We start from the raw sequence: 13,195 nt of genomic DNA on the forward strand, positions 1-13,195 counted from the left end.
AAAGAGTTGAAACACGAGAACACTGAATCAACAATGAATGCATACGAAATTATGCATTCAGTGTCTTTGCAGAGCTTTACAATATCCTCTAACTCTGCATATACTTCCAAATAACGTACCACCAAAGATAGCTTTGTAATAACCCAGAGAGTACATATTCTTACAAGGACTTGCTGGAGGATCCATAGTTCAATTCCTGTGACAAATGCTTAGACAAACCACTTTACTTTTGTTGCAAGCAATTTCTGAGTAAACATCAGTGGAAATTGAATATGTAATAAATAAAAATAAATAATATTTCCTCCAGTGGCAGAGTAACCAAGCACAGTCCACTCTCCCTATTGTGTAGACAGGAGTTGCTGCTTTACTCTAACACAGCGGTTTTCAACCGGTGTGCCGCGGCACACTAGTGTGCCATGGCCGGTTGTGAAGTGTGCCGCGGGGCTGTCAGAGCCACCGGGCACATTTTACTGTACTTCAGCATCCTGGGCCGCTGAGCTCCTCTGGGAGACTCAGGCGCGACCGGGTAGTGACCTGCAAAGATGCGGCGGCGTGACATCACAGGTCACGCACGCCGCGTTGTCCACTGCCCTCCAGCCCGCTCTGCCAGCCAACGCCCTGCGCCAATCAGCCAGCCCACGCTCTGTCCAGGCAGGCTCTGCAGAAATGTGGGTTTTGTGGGGACCAGACATTTTTTTCTTCTTCGTGGGTACCAGCCATAGTTTATTTTTTCGTGGGAACCAGTCATGTCATTTTTTTTTTGTGAGAACCAGCCATATGTTATCCAGCCATATATTTGCCTATTTAGTGGGGAACAATGTGTTTTGTTTTTTGTTTCTGTGGGGCCAGCCATAGGTTTCTTTTTCTGTGGGGAGCAATTCTGTGGGGCGCAATGTGGTATGGTTGTTTTTTTTGTGGGGAAAAATGTGGGGTTTTTTTTCTGTTAGGCCAGCCAATGGGATTGTTTTATTCTTGTGGGGGCCAATGTAGTGTGTTTTTTATTCTTGTGGGGGCCAATGTAGTGCGTTTTGTTCCTGTGGGAACTAATGTAGTGTGCTTTTTCATAGTCCGCGCACACCGCATTGCCGGATAGCGTGCCTTGGAAATTTTAAAATCTTGTGTAGTGTGCTGCGAGTTAAAAAAGGTTGAAAATCACTGCTCTAACATCTGACATCCTCCGCAGCATATGCGAGAACTCAAGTGACGTTATTATCTCCTGGTGATCATTTACCCTATTTTTATATGTGGACCCAGACATAAGTCCTGTTGAGTTGATACAATATCATGGTTGATGCACTTTCACCACATACACAATTTATTTTAGTAATTGTGTCAGCATATTCTCTTCCTGCTAATGTATAATGTTAAATTGGGGGTGGCCAATAAGCGGCCCCCCAGCTGTTGTAGAACTACACATCCCAGCATGCCCTGTCACAGTTTTGCTAATTGGGCATGCTAAAACTGTTGCAAGTCATGCTGGGTTTTGTAGTTCAATGACAGCTGGAGAGCCGCTTATTGCCCACCCCTATGTTAAATGCTGCTTCTGACAAATAAGAACAGCAGGAAAGTAGTTCCACCAAAGTAGCAAGGGAGACAGACTAAAACGAAAAATCATCACTGAAGGCCTGTGGCTGGGGTAGCATATATTTGGAGGAGGACCTCAGGCATCCTGGGAGCTGAAAGCTTTAAGCGGGTGGTGCCTGGAGGTCTCCAACCACATTACCTCCATGGTATCCCTGTGGACCCTATGGACCTCGAAGAAAAAAAGTTATCAATGGTAAGTCTACCATAACTCTAATTTTCTTCTTTAGGGTCCATAGGGATCCACAGAGATACCATGGAGATTTCGTAAAGCAGTTCCCCTAAGGGTGGGGGACGCTCCTGAGCAGAAAGGAAACTCGTCGCCCAAAGGAAGCTTCCTGAGAGGCAAAAGTATCATAGGCATAGAACCTATGAAAAGCGTGGACAGAAGACCACGTAGCTGCCTTGCGCAATTGTTCAGCAGAGGCACCGTGACTAAATGCCCATGATGGCCCTACAGACAGTAGAATGTGCAGTCACCGTGTTTGGTACAGGGTATCAGCCTGTGTGTACATCTGAGAGATAGTCATACATAACCATTTAACCAAGGTCTGCTTGTTAGTTGGCCATCCTCATTTGTGAAAACCATATAATACAAAAAGAGCATCTGATTTTCTAATAGAGTTTTTATGCTCCACATAGCTACGGAGAGCTCGAACTACATCCAGGGAGGCTTCACCTACAGAGAGGTCTGAAGCCTGAAAAGCTGGAACTACAATTTCTTAATTCACATGAAAATGGGACACCTTAGGAAGGTAACCCTCCCTTGTACGAAGAACAGCTCTATCCTGGTGAAAAAAAAAAAAACGAGGAGCGACAAGAAAGCGCTGTCAAATCAGAGACTCTGCATGCAGAAGAGATAGCGATTAGAAAAAAAAAAAGTGTATTTGCTGCCAACAGTTTCAAGTCTACAGAAGTTCAAATGGGCGAGCTTGTAGCCTCTTAAGAACCAAAGACAGATCCCACGGTGCTACAGATGGGACAAAGGGAGGCTGAACTTGCAGAACTCTCTGAAAAAAACATCTAACATCTGGTAATGAAGCAATCTTTCTCTGGAACCAGACTGTCAATGCAGAAACCTGCCCGGTGAAAAGACAGTACCCGGGAAACCATAAACACCTTCTGGTCATACTTCTTGTGGGAACACCATTGACCAAAAGAACGCCAAACCCTGTAATAGATGTGGGCAGAGGCAGGCTTCCGTGCTATAAGCATTGTTTGAATCACAGAGCTGAGCTGGAGAAACCTTTGGCTCTCAAGATGGAAGATTCAAGAGCCACGCTGTCAAAGCCAGACGAGGTAGATCCGGATGCAGGCAGGGACCCTGCGTTAACAGATCCTGCCATAGAGGAAGAGGATACAGACTGTCTATGGATAGATTCTGTATGTCGGTTAACCAATGACGTCTGGGCCAAGCCGGAGCCACTAGTATTACTGTTCCGCATTTCTGCTTGAATTTCCTGAGGACTCTTGGGAGGAGGGAAATTGGAGGAAAGAGATATCCCAGCTTGAAGTCCCATCTTACAGCCAGTGCGTCCACGAATGCTGCTGATGGGTCTCTGGACTTGGACCCATATTTGGGGAACTTGTGGGTGTGACGTGATGCCATAAGGTCTATGTTTGTAGACCCCATTTGTTCACAAAGAGCTGGCACACTCCCGGGTGGAGAGACCACTCTCCGGCGTGTATGTCCTGATGACTTTGGAAGTCTGCTTCCCAATTGAGGACTCCCGGTATGAATATTGCCGAGATGGCTGGAAGATGACTTTCTGTCCAAATCAAAAAGGTTGTCACCTCCGTCATGGCTGCATGACTTTGCATGCCTCCGTGATGATTGAGAAAGGATACTGTAGTCGCGTTGTCGGATTGGATCTGGACAGGCTTGCCTTGGAGCAGGTCCTGTGCCATGTTACGTGCTTGTATACTGCTCGAAGTTCCAGAATGTTTATTGGCAGATGACTTTCCTGATTTGTCCATCTTCCCTGAAAGGTGTGATGACCTGTCACTGCCCCCCATACACGAAGACTGGCATCTGAGGTGAGAAGCACCCAATTTGGAATGCAGAATGGGCGCCCTTTGTCCAGATGATCCTTTATCAGCCACCACAGGAGGGAGAGACGAACCTCTTGACTGAGAAGGATCCTCTGGGACCTTATTAGCGGATCCTGCCATTCCACCTGGAGAGAATCAATCTTGGCAAGGCTTGGAATGAAACGGAGCATACCCCACCATGTCAAAGGTGGATACCATTGATCCCAGGACCTGCATCGCTGATAGAATGGATACCCTTCGCTTGCGTAGCAGTTTACATACTCGATGATAGGGCTTCAATCTAGTCCTCTGGTTGAAACACCCTTTGTACCTGAGAATCCAGAAGTGCTCCCAGATGTATCATCTGCTGTGTTGGAGAAAGAGAGGATTTCTTCCAATTGATGATCAAGCCATGCTTTTGTAGGCAGGCTATGGTCAGATGAAGATGGTGTTGTAAAACCACTGGAGTTTGTGCCAATATCAGAAGATTGTACAGATATGGTAGTATTCTGATTCCCTGAGATAGGCTGTCATGACTGCCATTATCTTGGTAAATACCCAGGGGGCGTTGATAGGTGCAATGCCTGAAATTGGTAATGTTGTTGTAGGACAGCAAACCGTAGAATTGTTGGTGGGATGGCGTTATAGGAATATGCAGATACGCATCCTGAATGTCCAGGGAAACCATAAAATCCCAAGGCTCCATTGCCAAAATAATTGACCGGAGAGTTTTCATACGGAACATGGGTACATGAATAAACCTGTTTAGGGTTTCTAGATTTAGAATAGGGCGATGAGACCCATTTGGTTTCCGAACCAAAAATAGATTGGAATAATAACCTCTTCCTTGTTGCAACACAGGAACAAGGATTATTACCCCTGCCTGCAGCAGGGAGTGAATGGCCTCCTGAAGGACCAAAGCCTTGACCGCACCTTATGGAGGAAAAAAAAATTCTGGGGAGGATGCCTCCGGAAAGTGATGGCATACCCCTGAGAGCCCACTTCTCAGACCCAGGCATCTGTTGTTGTTTGATGCCAGCAATGTGCAAACTGAAGAAGCCGGCCTCCCACCCTGGGATCCCCCAGGAGGAGGCCCATCCCATCAGGCTGAGGGTTTGTTGTCCGGCTTAGAGGCTGGACGTCTGGCCAGCCAAGACTGCTTAGTTTGTCGTCTGGATATGTTCTGCAAAAACTAGACGGCCTGAAGGAAGATTGTTCCTTTGCTCATCCCTGAGGACAAAAGAAAACTGCCTAGATTTTATTGTACCAGTAGATGGCAGACCTGCAGACTTTGAAGCCGCCAGAGTAGCTATTATCTTATCTAACTCTGCTCCAAAAAGTATATTTCCATAGAAAGGTAAGGTTTCCAGAGCCTTCTTTGATCCTGTATCAGCTTTCCAAGAAATTAACCAAAGGATCCTGCATTCTAGCATCCATCCATTCTTCAACAGCTTTGGCTACCCAGGCTCCAGCCATAGCTGGACGAATAACAGCTCCAGATGATGAAAATATTGCCTTAAGACGTGTTTCAATTCTTCTATCTGTAGAATCCTTAAGAGAAGATGCTCACAGAATAGGTAATGTAGCATTTCTGACTAAGTGCGTCACGTGAGCATCCATAGTAGGAGGTACCTCCCACTTCGTACATTCAGAAGCTGGGAAAGGATACAACGATCTTAAACTCTTATTCACATAAAACAGTCTATCCGGGTTACCCCATGATACTTCCATAAGCTCAGTGAGCTGCACGGATTTAGGAAACTCCGTTTTAGCCACCTTCCGGTATGTAAACACTGGAGCCTTCTTACTAGGGGCTGGTTCATCATCCTGAATATCTAGGATTGATTTAACTGCCCTCACCACAGAAGGAACATCCACTGTGGACAGATGGTCCTCCTCTCCCGAGCTAGACCCTGGAGAAGAACCCTGCGCATCATCTGATTCCCCTGATGATGCGTCTGAAACTATATGCTGACAGAGGCGTAGAGAGCTCTGCCGAGCCCAGGTACAGAGGAGGCATGGCCTAATCGCAGGGGAGGGGGGTGCTGTGAGCCTCTCAGTCCGGTGCAATGCCAGGGGGGGGGCGCGATCAGTGTGATCACTCCCCCTCCACAGGCATAGGAGACTGCTGTGGCTGCTGCTCAGCAGCCACGAGCAGTCTCCCACTGCAGCTCAGCACAAGCTGGGCTGCTGTCACTGTGAGGGAGAGAGAAAAGGAGGGGGGGAGGGGAGACCCAGCCCCCGTCGGGCCCCTCAGGAAGCCCGGGTTAATTGTACCTGCCCCCCCGGCTGTGGATACCCCATACAAGGAGGCAGTATGGGAGAAGCCACACTTAACTAACATCTGTAATCTCTCTTTCTGTACTGGTATCTTTCCATCACTGTTCATGCAGTGATCACTCCATTTTGAAAAAACAAAATTGTGACCCTAACTCTCTCTCAAATTACCATCCTCTCTCCCAACTCCCTTGCCCCTCCAAGCTACTGGAGAGACTTGTCTACACTCGCCTCACACACTTCCTTAACACCCTCAACTTATTGGACCCACTTCAGTCAGGCTTTCGTTCCCAACATTCCACAGAGACAGCACTGACTAAGATAGTAAATGATCTTGTCACTGCCAAGGCTAAAGGCCATTACTCACTTCTAATTATTCTAGATCTCTCTGCTGCCTTTTGCTGCCTGTTGATCACTCTCTCCTCACACAAACACTACAATACCTAGGTCTTCAAGACACGGCCCTTTCTTGGTTCCCATCCTACCTATCTAATCGTTCTTTCACAGTTCACTTTTCTGATTCTACCTCCACTTCTCTACCTCTGTCAGTTTGAGAAAAGCAGACTGAGCCTTGCGGTACTCCATCTATACCACCTCTCTTGGCAAACTAATCAGTTCTTTTGGTTTTCAGTATCATCTGTACGCGGACGATACTCAAATCTACCTATCCTCCCCAGATTTGTCACCATCTGTGCTGGCCCATGTCACTGAATGTCTCTCTGCCATTTCATCTTGGATAGCATCTCGCAACCTCCAAAATAGAATTAATTATATTTCCACCGGCCAATAGTAGTTACCAACCTGATCTCTCTATTACTGTTGACAACTCGACAATCAACCCCACCCTACAAGCTCGCTGCCTAGGTGTCGTCCTTGACTCTGAACTGTCTTTTGTTCCCCACATTCAATATGTCTCTAAATCCTGTTTCATACATCTAGAAAAAAAAAACCACCAAAATTCGACCATATCTTACACAAGATACTGCAAAAACTCTAATACATGCACTCATTATTTCCCGCATTGACTACTGCAATAGTCTCTTTACTGGTCTTCCTAAAACCAGACTGTTGCTGCAATAATCCATCTTGAATGCAGCTGCCAGGCTGATATTTCTCGCCAAACGTTCAGTGTCTGCTGATCCACTCTGTCAGTCCCTCCATTGGCTGCTGGTCTTTTACCGTATTCAATACAAAATACTTACACTCACCCATAAAGCTATTAACCAAACCACACCAACATACATCTCTTCACTTATCTCAAAATATTTTCCAACCCGACATCTCGCTCTGCACAAGATCTGCATCTCTCCTCCTTACGCATTACTTGTTCCCACGCAAGGTTACAGGACTTTTTTCGGGCTGCACTCACCCATGCACAATAAGACTTTCCGCTAGTCTCCAAACATTCAAGCGTTCTCTGAAAACTCACCTCTTCAGACAAGCTTATCAGATTCCAGAATCGCCCCCATAACCTTTATAGCTTCCCTATCTAAATCCCTTCTTATAGTTTACACATATCACATTTTCTCAATTTCACATCCTCCTGACCCCAGGCCAACTTTCAAGTGTAACTGGATCATACAGCTCACCAAGAACCCCTGCAATCAGGCCAGACCAATTTGCAATATGTAGCACCTATCCTTGTGTACCAACACCTAATTCCCTATAGATTGTAAGCTTGCGAGCAAGGCCCTCTTACCTTTAGGTCTGTCTTTTACAACCTAGTTCTATTAATGTTGATTCAAATTGTAAAGCGCAACAGAATATGCTACGCTATATAAGAAACTGTTAATAAATAAATACATACATACAATCCACTTCATAAACTGAGACAAGGAGGACAGCCAAGATGGCGCTTGTACAGTGACTGTTATACTGGACTGGTGAGATGGTTCTTTATAACAGACAGCACATAAACCACCCTTTATAAAGTCCAGAGAGGACAAGCCCGCCAAACAGGATTTACATGAAACCAGCACAGGGGCCTCCCCCTCCTGATTCCCTTTACCTTTTAACATATCAATTATAAAGGCAACAATGCAATGTAAGTGACAACCTTCAAGTATAAAGGAAAACCTCACACACCTGCAACAGAGGGATGAGGAGAGACACAGTGATAGTTATAACTGACAGTCAGAAATAAAAGGCAGTATTAAGACAGCAGCTAGAAAATAGTCACAAACAATGCACACAGGGGCGTAGAGAGTGCCGCCGTGCCCCGGTAAAGAGGGGGCGTGGCCTAATCGTGGGAGGCGTGGCCACACCCGCTTGGTAAAAAAAAAAAACACTTTTGCTGCACGCGCGCCGGGGAGGAGGGACTGTGAGCCCCTCAGCGTTGCGTAAAGCTGGGGGGTGCGGATCAGTGTTATCGCTCCACCCCTCAGGCATAGGACATTGCTCGCGGCTGTTAAGCAGCAGCCACAGCGATCTTCCACTGCATCCCAGCACACAGCGCTGCTGCAAGGGAGGCAGGAAGACAGACCCGAGCCCCCGCCGTGCCCCTCTGGAAGCCCGGTCAAATTGTACCCGCTCCTCCCCCCTGAATGCATATGCAAATTAAGTTAAGTTGCAATACAAATTTAAGCAAGATACACTCCGCAAATGCCAATACCTTCACCTTTACATCAGCCCCCTGGTCTTTATTGGACCCAAGAAGAGCTGTCTCAAATTAAAAAAATCTTTCAGTACCTGAATACGTCTTCGCTGCTGCATCACACTGCACTAATTGTCATTCTGAGTTATCAATAATGATGATTTTTTTCTTATATAATTATACTCCATCACACCATGTAACTTATGAGACACAAGAATGATATGAAGGAGGAAGCTCAGGCAACCATTCTACATAAGCTGTCCCCGCAGTACGAACTTACAGTCATCCAGGTCGTCTTGCAGGTCCACAAAGTACAGTGGAATCCCTAAGAGGAAACACAGCAGGAAGTGAAAAAAAAACAAAACATTTTAATGTAACAATAATGCACAATAAATAGAACATGGTAAAAATATCTTTAAAAAAACATTCAACCACAAAAGTTAATTCACATCAATCAAGGTTAGAGGAAGTAAGACCAAGAAAAGCAAGGATCAAACTAGTTGCTCTGGGTTTTGGCACATATCTAAACATTTTATGATATTATTCTATCATTCTAGATCTAGACTAAGGGGCATACATATTAAAAGTTGCGGCAGTGCCGTAATTTTTTTTTAAATTGTACATCGCAGTGGGGATAATAATTTTTTACATGATTATCCCTGCTATGTACAAACTAACTCGCAGGGACAGCGTCAGCAATAACCGTTGCCCCTGTCATTTATGTCCCCGGCATATTTGTGGAGTCTATGCCTAAGAATCAGACACTGTTCATGCGCACAGTGCCAGACTCGGAAGCAGGCCGGAGGCTGCAGGAGAGGGATCTTAAGCTCCCTCTTCTGTGAATGTGCCTCCATAAGCTTAGGGCCGTATTCAATTAGCCTGTATAATTTCGCTGCTGACTGCAGAATCTAGTTTCCATCTACATCGCGTGTTTTGGATGCGGAAACTTATCAGGCACAACCCCGCTATTCGCCCTATTCAATTCCAAAGGACGTGAAAACGGCAAGCCGCGATGTTGGAACAGGCGGAAATTGCTGTCAGAAATGGGGAAACCGGCTTGAATCCCCCCAAAAGATGCACTAACATTGGGGATCGCTATAGATGCCCCTGATTAGCCCTAATGAAGATATTTGGGGTACTTACGTTGTGACAATTGGTGCCAATTAGCGCATTAAACACAAGTGGCGAAGAATAGAATTAAGCAATATTTTTTTGAGAAAATAACTACTCCCAGCAAATTTGGGCTACATGAAAATGGGTGCTAGCATATTTCTAAGTTGCTAAAGTGAAGTTTTAAATGACGTAAAAAAAAAAAAAAAAAAACACCTTCCACAAGCACCTGCAATAAAAAAAAAAAGAGAGCCTACAATAAAAAAAAAACACCTGCCCCATACTTGGGGACCCCCTAGAAGTCTATTTTGCTAGTTTTTAAGTTTGTCCCCCAACTTTGCACTTTCACCCCTAAAATGAAAGTACTATTTTGGGTATCCTAAAAGTCTTTTTTACATTTATTTTGACACAGCTTATCTTTGGGGGACTGTCACAAGGGTGCAGGGGGGCTTCCCGAAGTTTGCACCCCAAAACCGCAATTCTGCACTTTTTCCCGCCTGCTTGGCAAAACTTTTCCGCCGATTACATTGCATTGACTTTTCGCATACGTGAAAAGTCTTTGGAATTGAATACGGGGATAAGTTTTCGCTTGGCGGAAAGGACATCATCCGTGGTACTTTTCCACGGATTCTGACTTTTTGCCTCTAATTGAATACGGCCCTTAAAGAAGTTTACGCCATCTGAAGCATTTTTTTCATTAAAATATTGTTGAAACTGACGTTTCTACATAATTTGATAAATTGTTTTAATATGCTAACAGTGCTGCAGACCACAGTCCCCATTATTATCAATGGGGATTATGGTCTGACCACTATGTACCAAACTTTGGCCCATAGCCAAAGTTTACCTATGGAGGAAAACTCTGGTTGGCTCCCAAATCTGACACAGTGCATGGGAAAGTAGCTTGCAGGGACAGCGGTTAGCACCAACGATGTCTTTGCGAGCTACAGTTAGTACATAGTGTGGATATTTTCATTCAAAATTAAAATATCTGTTGCGATGCAGACTGATAATATATAGGCCCCTGAGATGTGAAGATATTTAGCAAGTAGAACCCTCTACTTTTACTATCTGCACATGCCATGGAAAAAATTATAAATGCTGCATAATAGACTGGACTAATAAAACCTTACTTTGGGGAGAATTTACGAAGCAGCGGCTTCTGTAAGCCGGTACTTCCCAGCAGGTTGCAGGTACATCTTTAAAACGGCACTCGCAGTCAGTGTAAAGCACGAAGGGTTTTACACTGACTTAGAGTGCAGTTTAAAATACTCAGTAGGACAACCCGCCGGGAAGTAGCAGCTTACAGAAACCGCTGCTTCATAAATTCTCCCCTTTGGCTCTGATGGTCTGGGGGTCATGCTTTAATAATGGTGTGCTGGTCACAGATATTTAACCATGAATGCTTAGCATGAAAATGGATCAATTTTTCACTGCACATTAATGGACCACAAAACAGTTCGATTTAAAAATTTTGCCAAAAAAATACCCAAGTGCATGCTTTCATCATTGCAAATGACAGGGCTGTACAACTCACAGGAGACAAATAGCCAATAAGCCAGCTAGTTTCAAATTTGTTTATAATTTACAGTCATTTTTCTATACATCTCAATGGATTAACAACTTCCCTGGCTCATTAAAATAGCCTGCTGGCTCATAGATTTCTTTAACTGCATAGTGTGGCATATCTGGCCCCTCTATACCAGAGGAGGACTTTCTTTATGATAGCTTCAAGCTTTCCAGCAAAAAGAGTCCTGCATAGTGGCGGTCCAGCTTCCCACAGCCCCCTCTTTGGTACAGAAAAGAATGTGCATTCCAGTCTCTCAGCTGTACAAGTGCTTGCTAGTATGGCTAACCAGCTGAACATGTAATCAAAAGGGAAATAGTGGCTGTAGCACAGCAGGAGTGGTGGGGATAGTCATGCAATACTGGACAATTAAAAGGGAACCAGGTAACCAAAGCAACTCTAAAAAAATAAAAATAAAATAACAACAGCTTGCTCCTAAGTTTTGGGAATCACTTATATGGATGTCAAGGTATTCCCATCTCCTACTGCCGCCTTAAACTCTGATTTTGTCCACCTCTGGATCAGTGTTTTTAAAACGTGGAAAGAAAACAACATTTGTTTACATCTGATGAATGTGTGATTTCCATGCATTAAAAATAAAAAATAGTACATATTTTTCATGCAGTAGATCACACTATGTTGTTCTGTAATGGTTTGTTTGAGCATTTCACAAAATCACAACTGGATATAGCCAAAGGGAGATGTTCACATGATTATTCTTCAATTATTTGTGAAAGGGTGAAACTCAGGACTAGGAAGAACGCTAGCTGAAAACTAGCTTAAATATTTGCTGCTTTCAGCAGATGTATTAATAAATCAACTTATCAGGGAGCGTCTACAAACAAAAAATAAATATAGTCAACATCTGCCTGAACGCAAGGCCTTTGCTGTGGTACATGGATAAAAAAATAAATAAATACTATACTATCTGGCTGCATTCCGAAACGGCTACATTATATTTTGGTTCTGATTACAATAATAGGATAAAACCATGGACCAAAGAGATACAATAAAGTAAAAATATTATACTGTGTATCGATTCCAGTAAACACAGACAACACTGATTATATATATATATATATATATATATATATATATATATATATATATATAGATATATAGATATATATGATAAATAGTGCACTATAGGCATTTCCATGTTACAGTGATATGTATCTGAAGATTAGCCAGTAAGATAGAGACAGGATACAGATGGATGCACAGTGTGCACATTGTATAATCACATGCAGAATAACAACCCTACATTGAAAGTTCACTAGTACAACAATGGCTTCATGTCACATTATACCAATCCCAAATATATGAGATAGTGCAAGCTTACACACAATGAGGTATCACGTTACCTTACCAAGCACCCATTATGCATTGCCGCAGCCTCATATGTAATATTATTTAATGACATGTATCAGCAACGACCCGGGGTGAAACGGGCAGCTAACACTATACTTACCGGCCATCTTGAGGGCTGAGCCGGGAGGACGGATGCGCGTCCCCGAGCCACATGCGCGTCCCCGCTGCGGGTAACTAATGTGACGTGCGCGCCTGTGAGCTCTGTGCACTCGCTGGTTGGGGCCGCAGACGCCGAGATACGGACGCGTAAACTGTAAATATTTCCGTCGGGTGACGTCACATGCGCCGTACCTGGTGATTATTATTATATGGGCGAGTTGTACACAGAGCAAAGGAGGAATGTGTACTTTCAGTGTACCAGTACCAGATATAGATTTAGCAAAGCCTGGAGAGAGGGATGGAGTAGCAACCAATCAGCTTCTAACTGTCGTTTTAAACTTTACAGGCTGTATTTGAAACATGACAAGAGTTGATTGTACTTTATCTCTCTCCAAGCATTGATAAGTCACCCCCATAGAGCTCTTTTGTTACTAATGGCGCACATCCACATGCCGACTAAGGAAAGACAGTACGATTATGACATCGTGATCGTACCGTCGTTCCCCATCCCCTGCAGTGCCTAAACTGAACTATTAGTCGTTCAGTGTATGCACCATCCCATACCC

The 13,195-nt window shown here is 44.3% G+C and overlaps 1 protein-coding gene across 2 annotated transcripts in view; it reads right to left on the bottom strand.

Annotated features, from left to right (window-relative positions):
• The window catches only part of LOC148519001 (serine/threonine-protein phosphatase 4 regulatory subunit 1-like), a 78,197-nt gene extending 65,468 nt beyond the window's left edge, over window positions 1-12,729 (bottom strand). For both annotated transcript variants that reach the window (XM_088476744.1, XM_088476743.1), the window contains exons 1-2: window positions 12,631-12,729; window positions 8,763-8,807 (exon numbers count right to left, since the gene is read on the bottom strand). In XM_088476744.1, coding sequence (XP_088332870.1) covers window positions 8,763-8,807; window positions 12,631-12,637 — 52 coding nt within the window. In that variant the 5' untranslated portion in view covers window positions 12,638-12,729. The remainder of the gene's footprint in view (window positions 1-8,762; window positions 8,808-12,630) is intronic.
• Between the last annotated feature and the right edge of the window lie 466 nt (window positions 12,730-13,195).

The sequence above is a fragment of the Taudactylus pleione genome, unplaced genomic scaffold (genome assembly GCF_031769625.1).
Source record: "Taudactylus pleione unplaced genomic scaffold, aTauple2 ptg000192l, whole genome shotgun sequence".
Classification (NCBI taxonomy): Eukaryota; Metazoa; Chordata; class Amphibia; order Anura; family Myobatrachidae; genus Taudactylus; species Taudactylus pleione.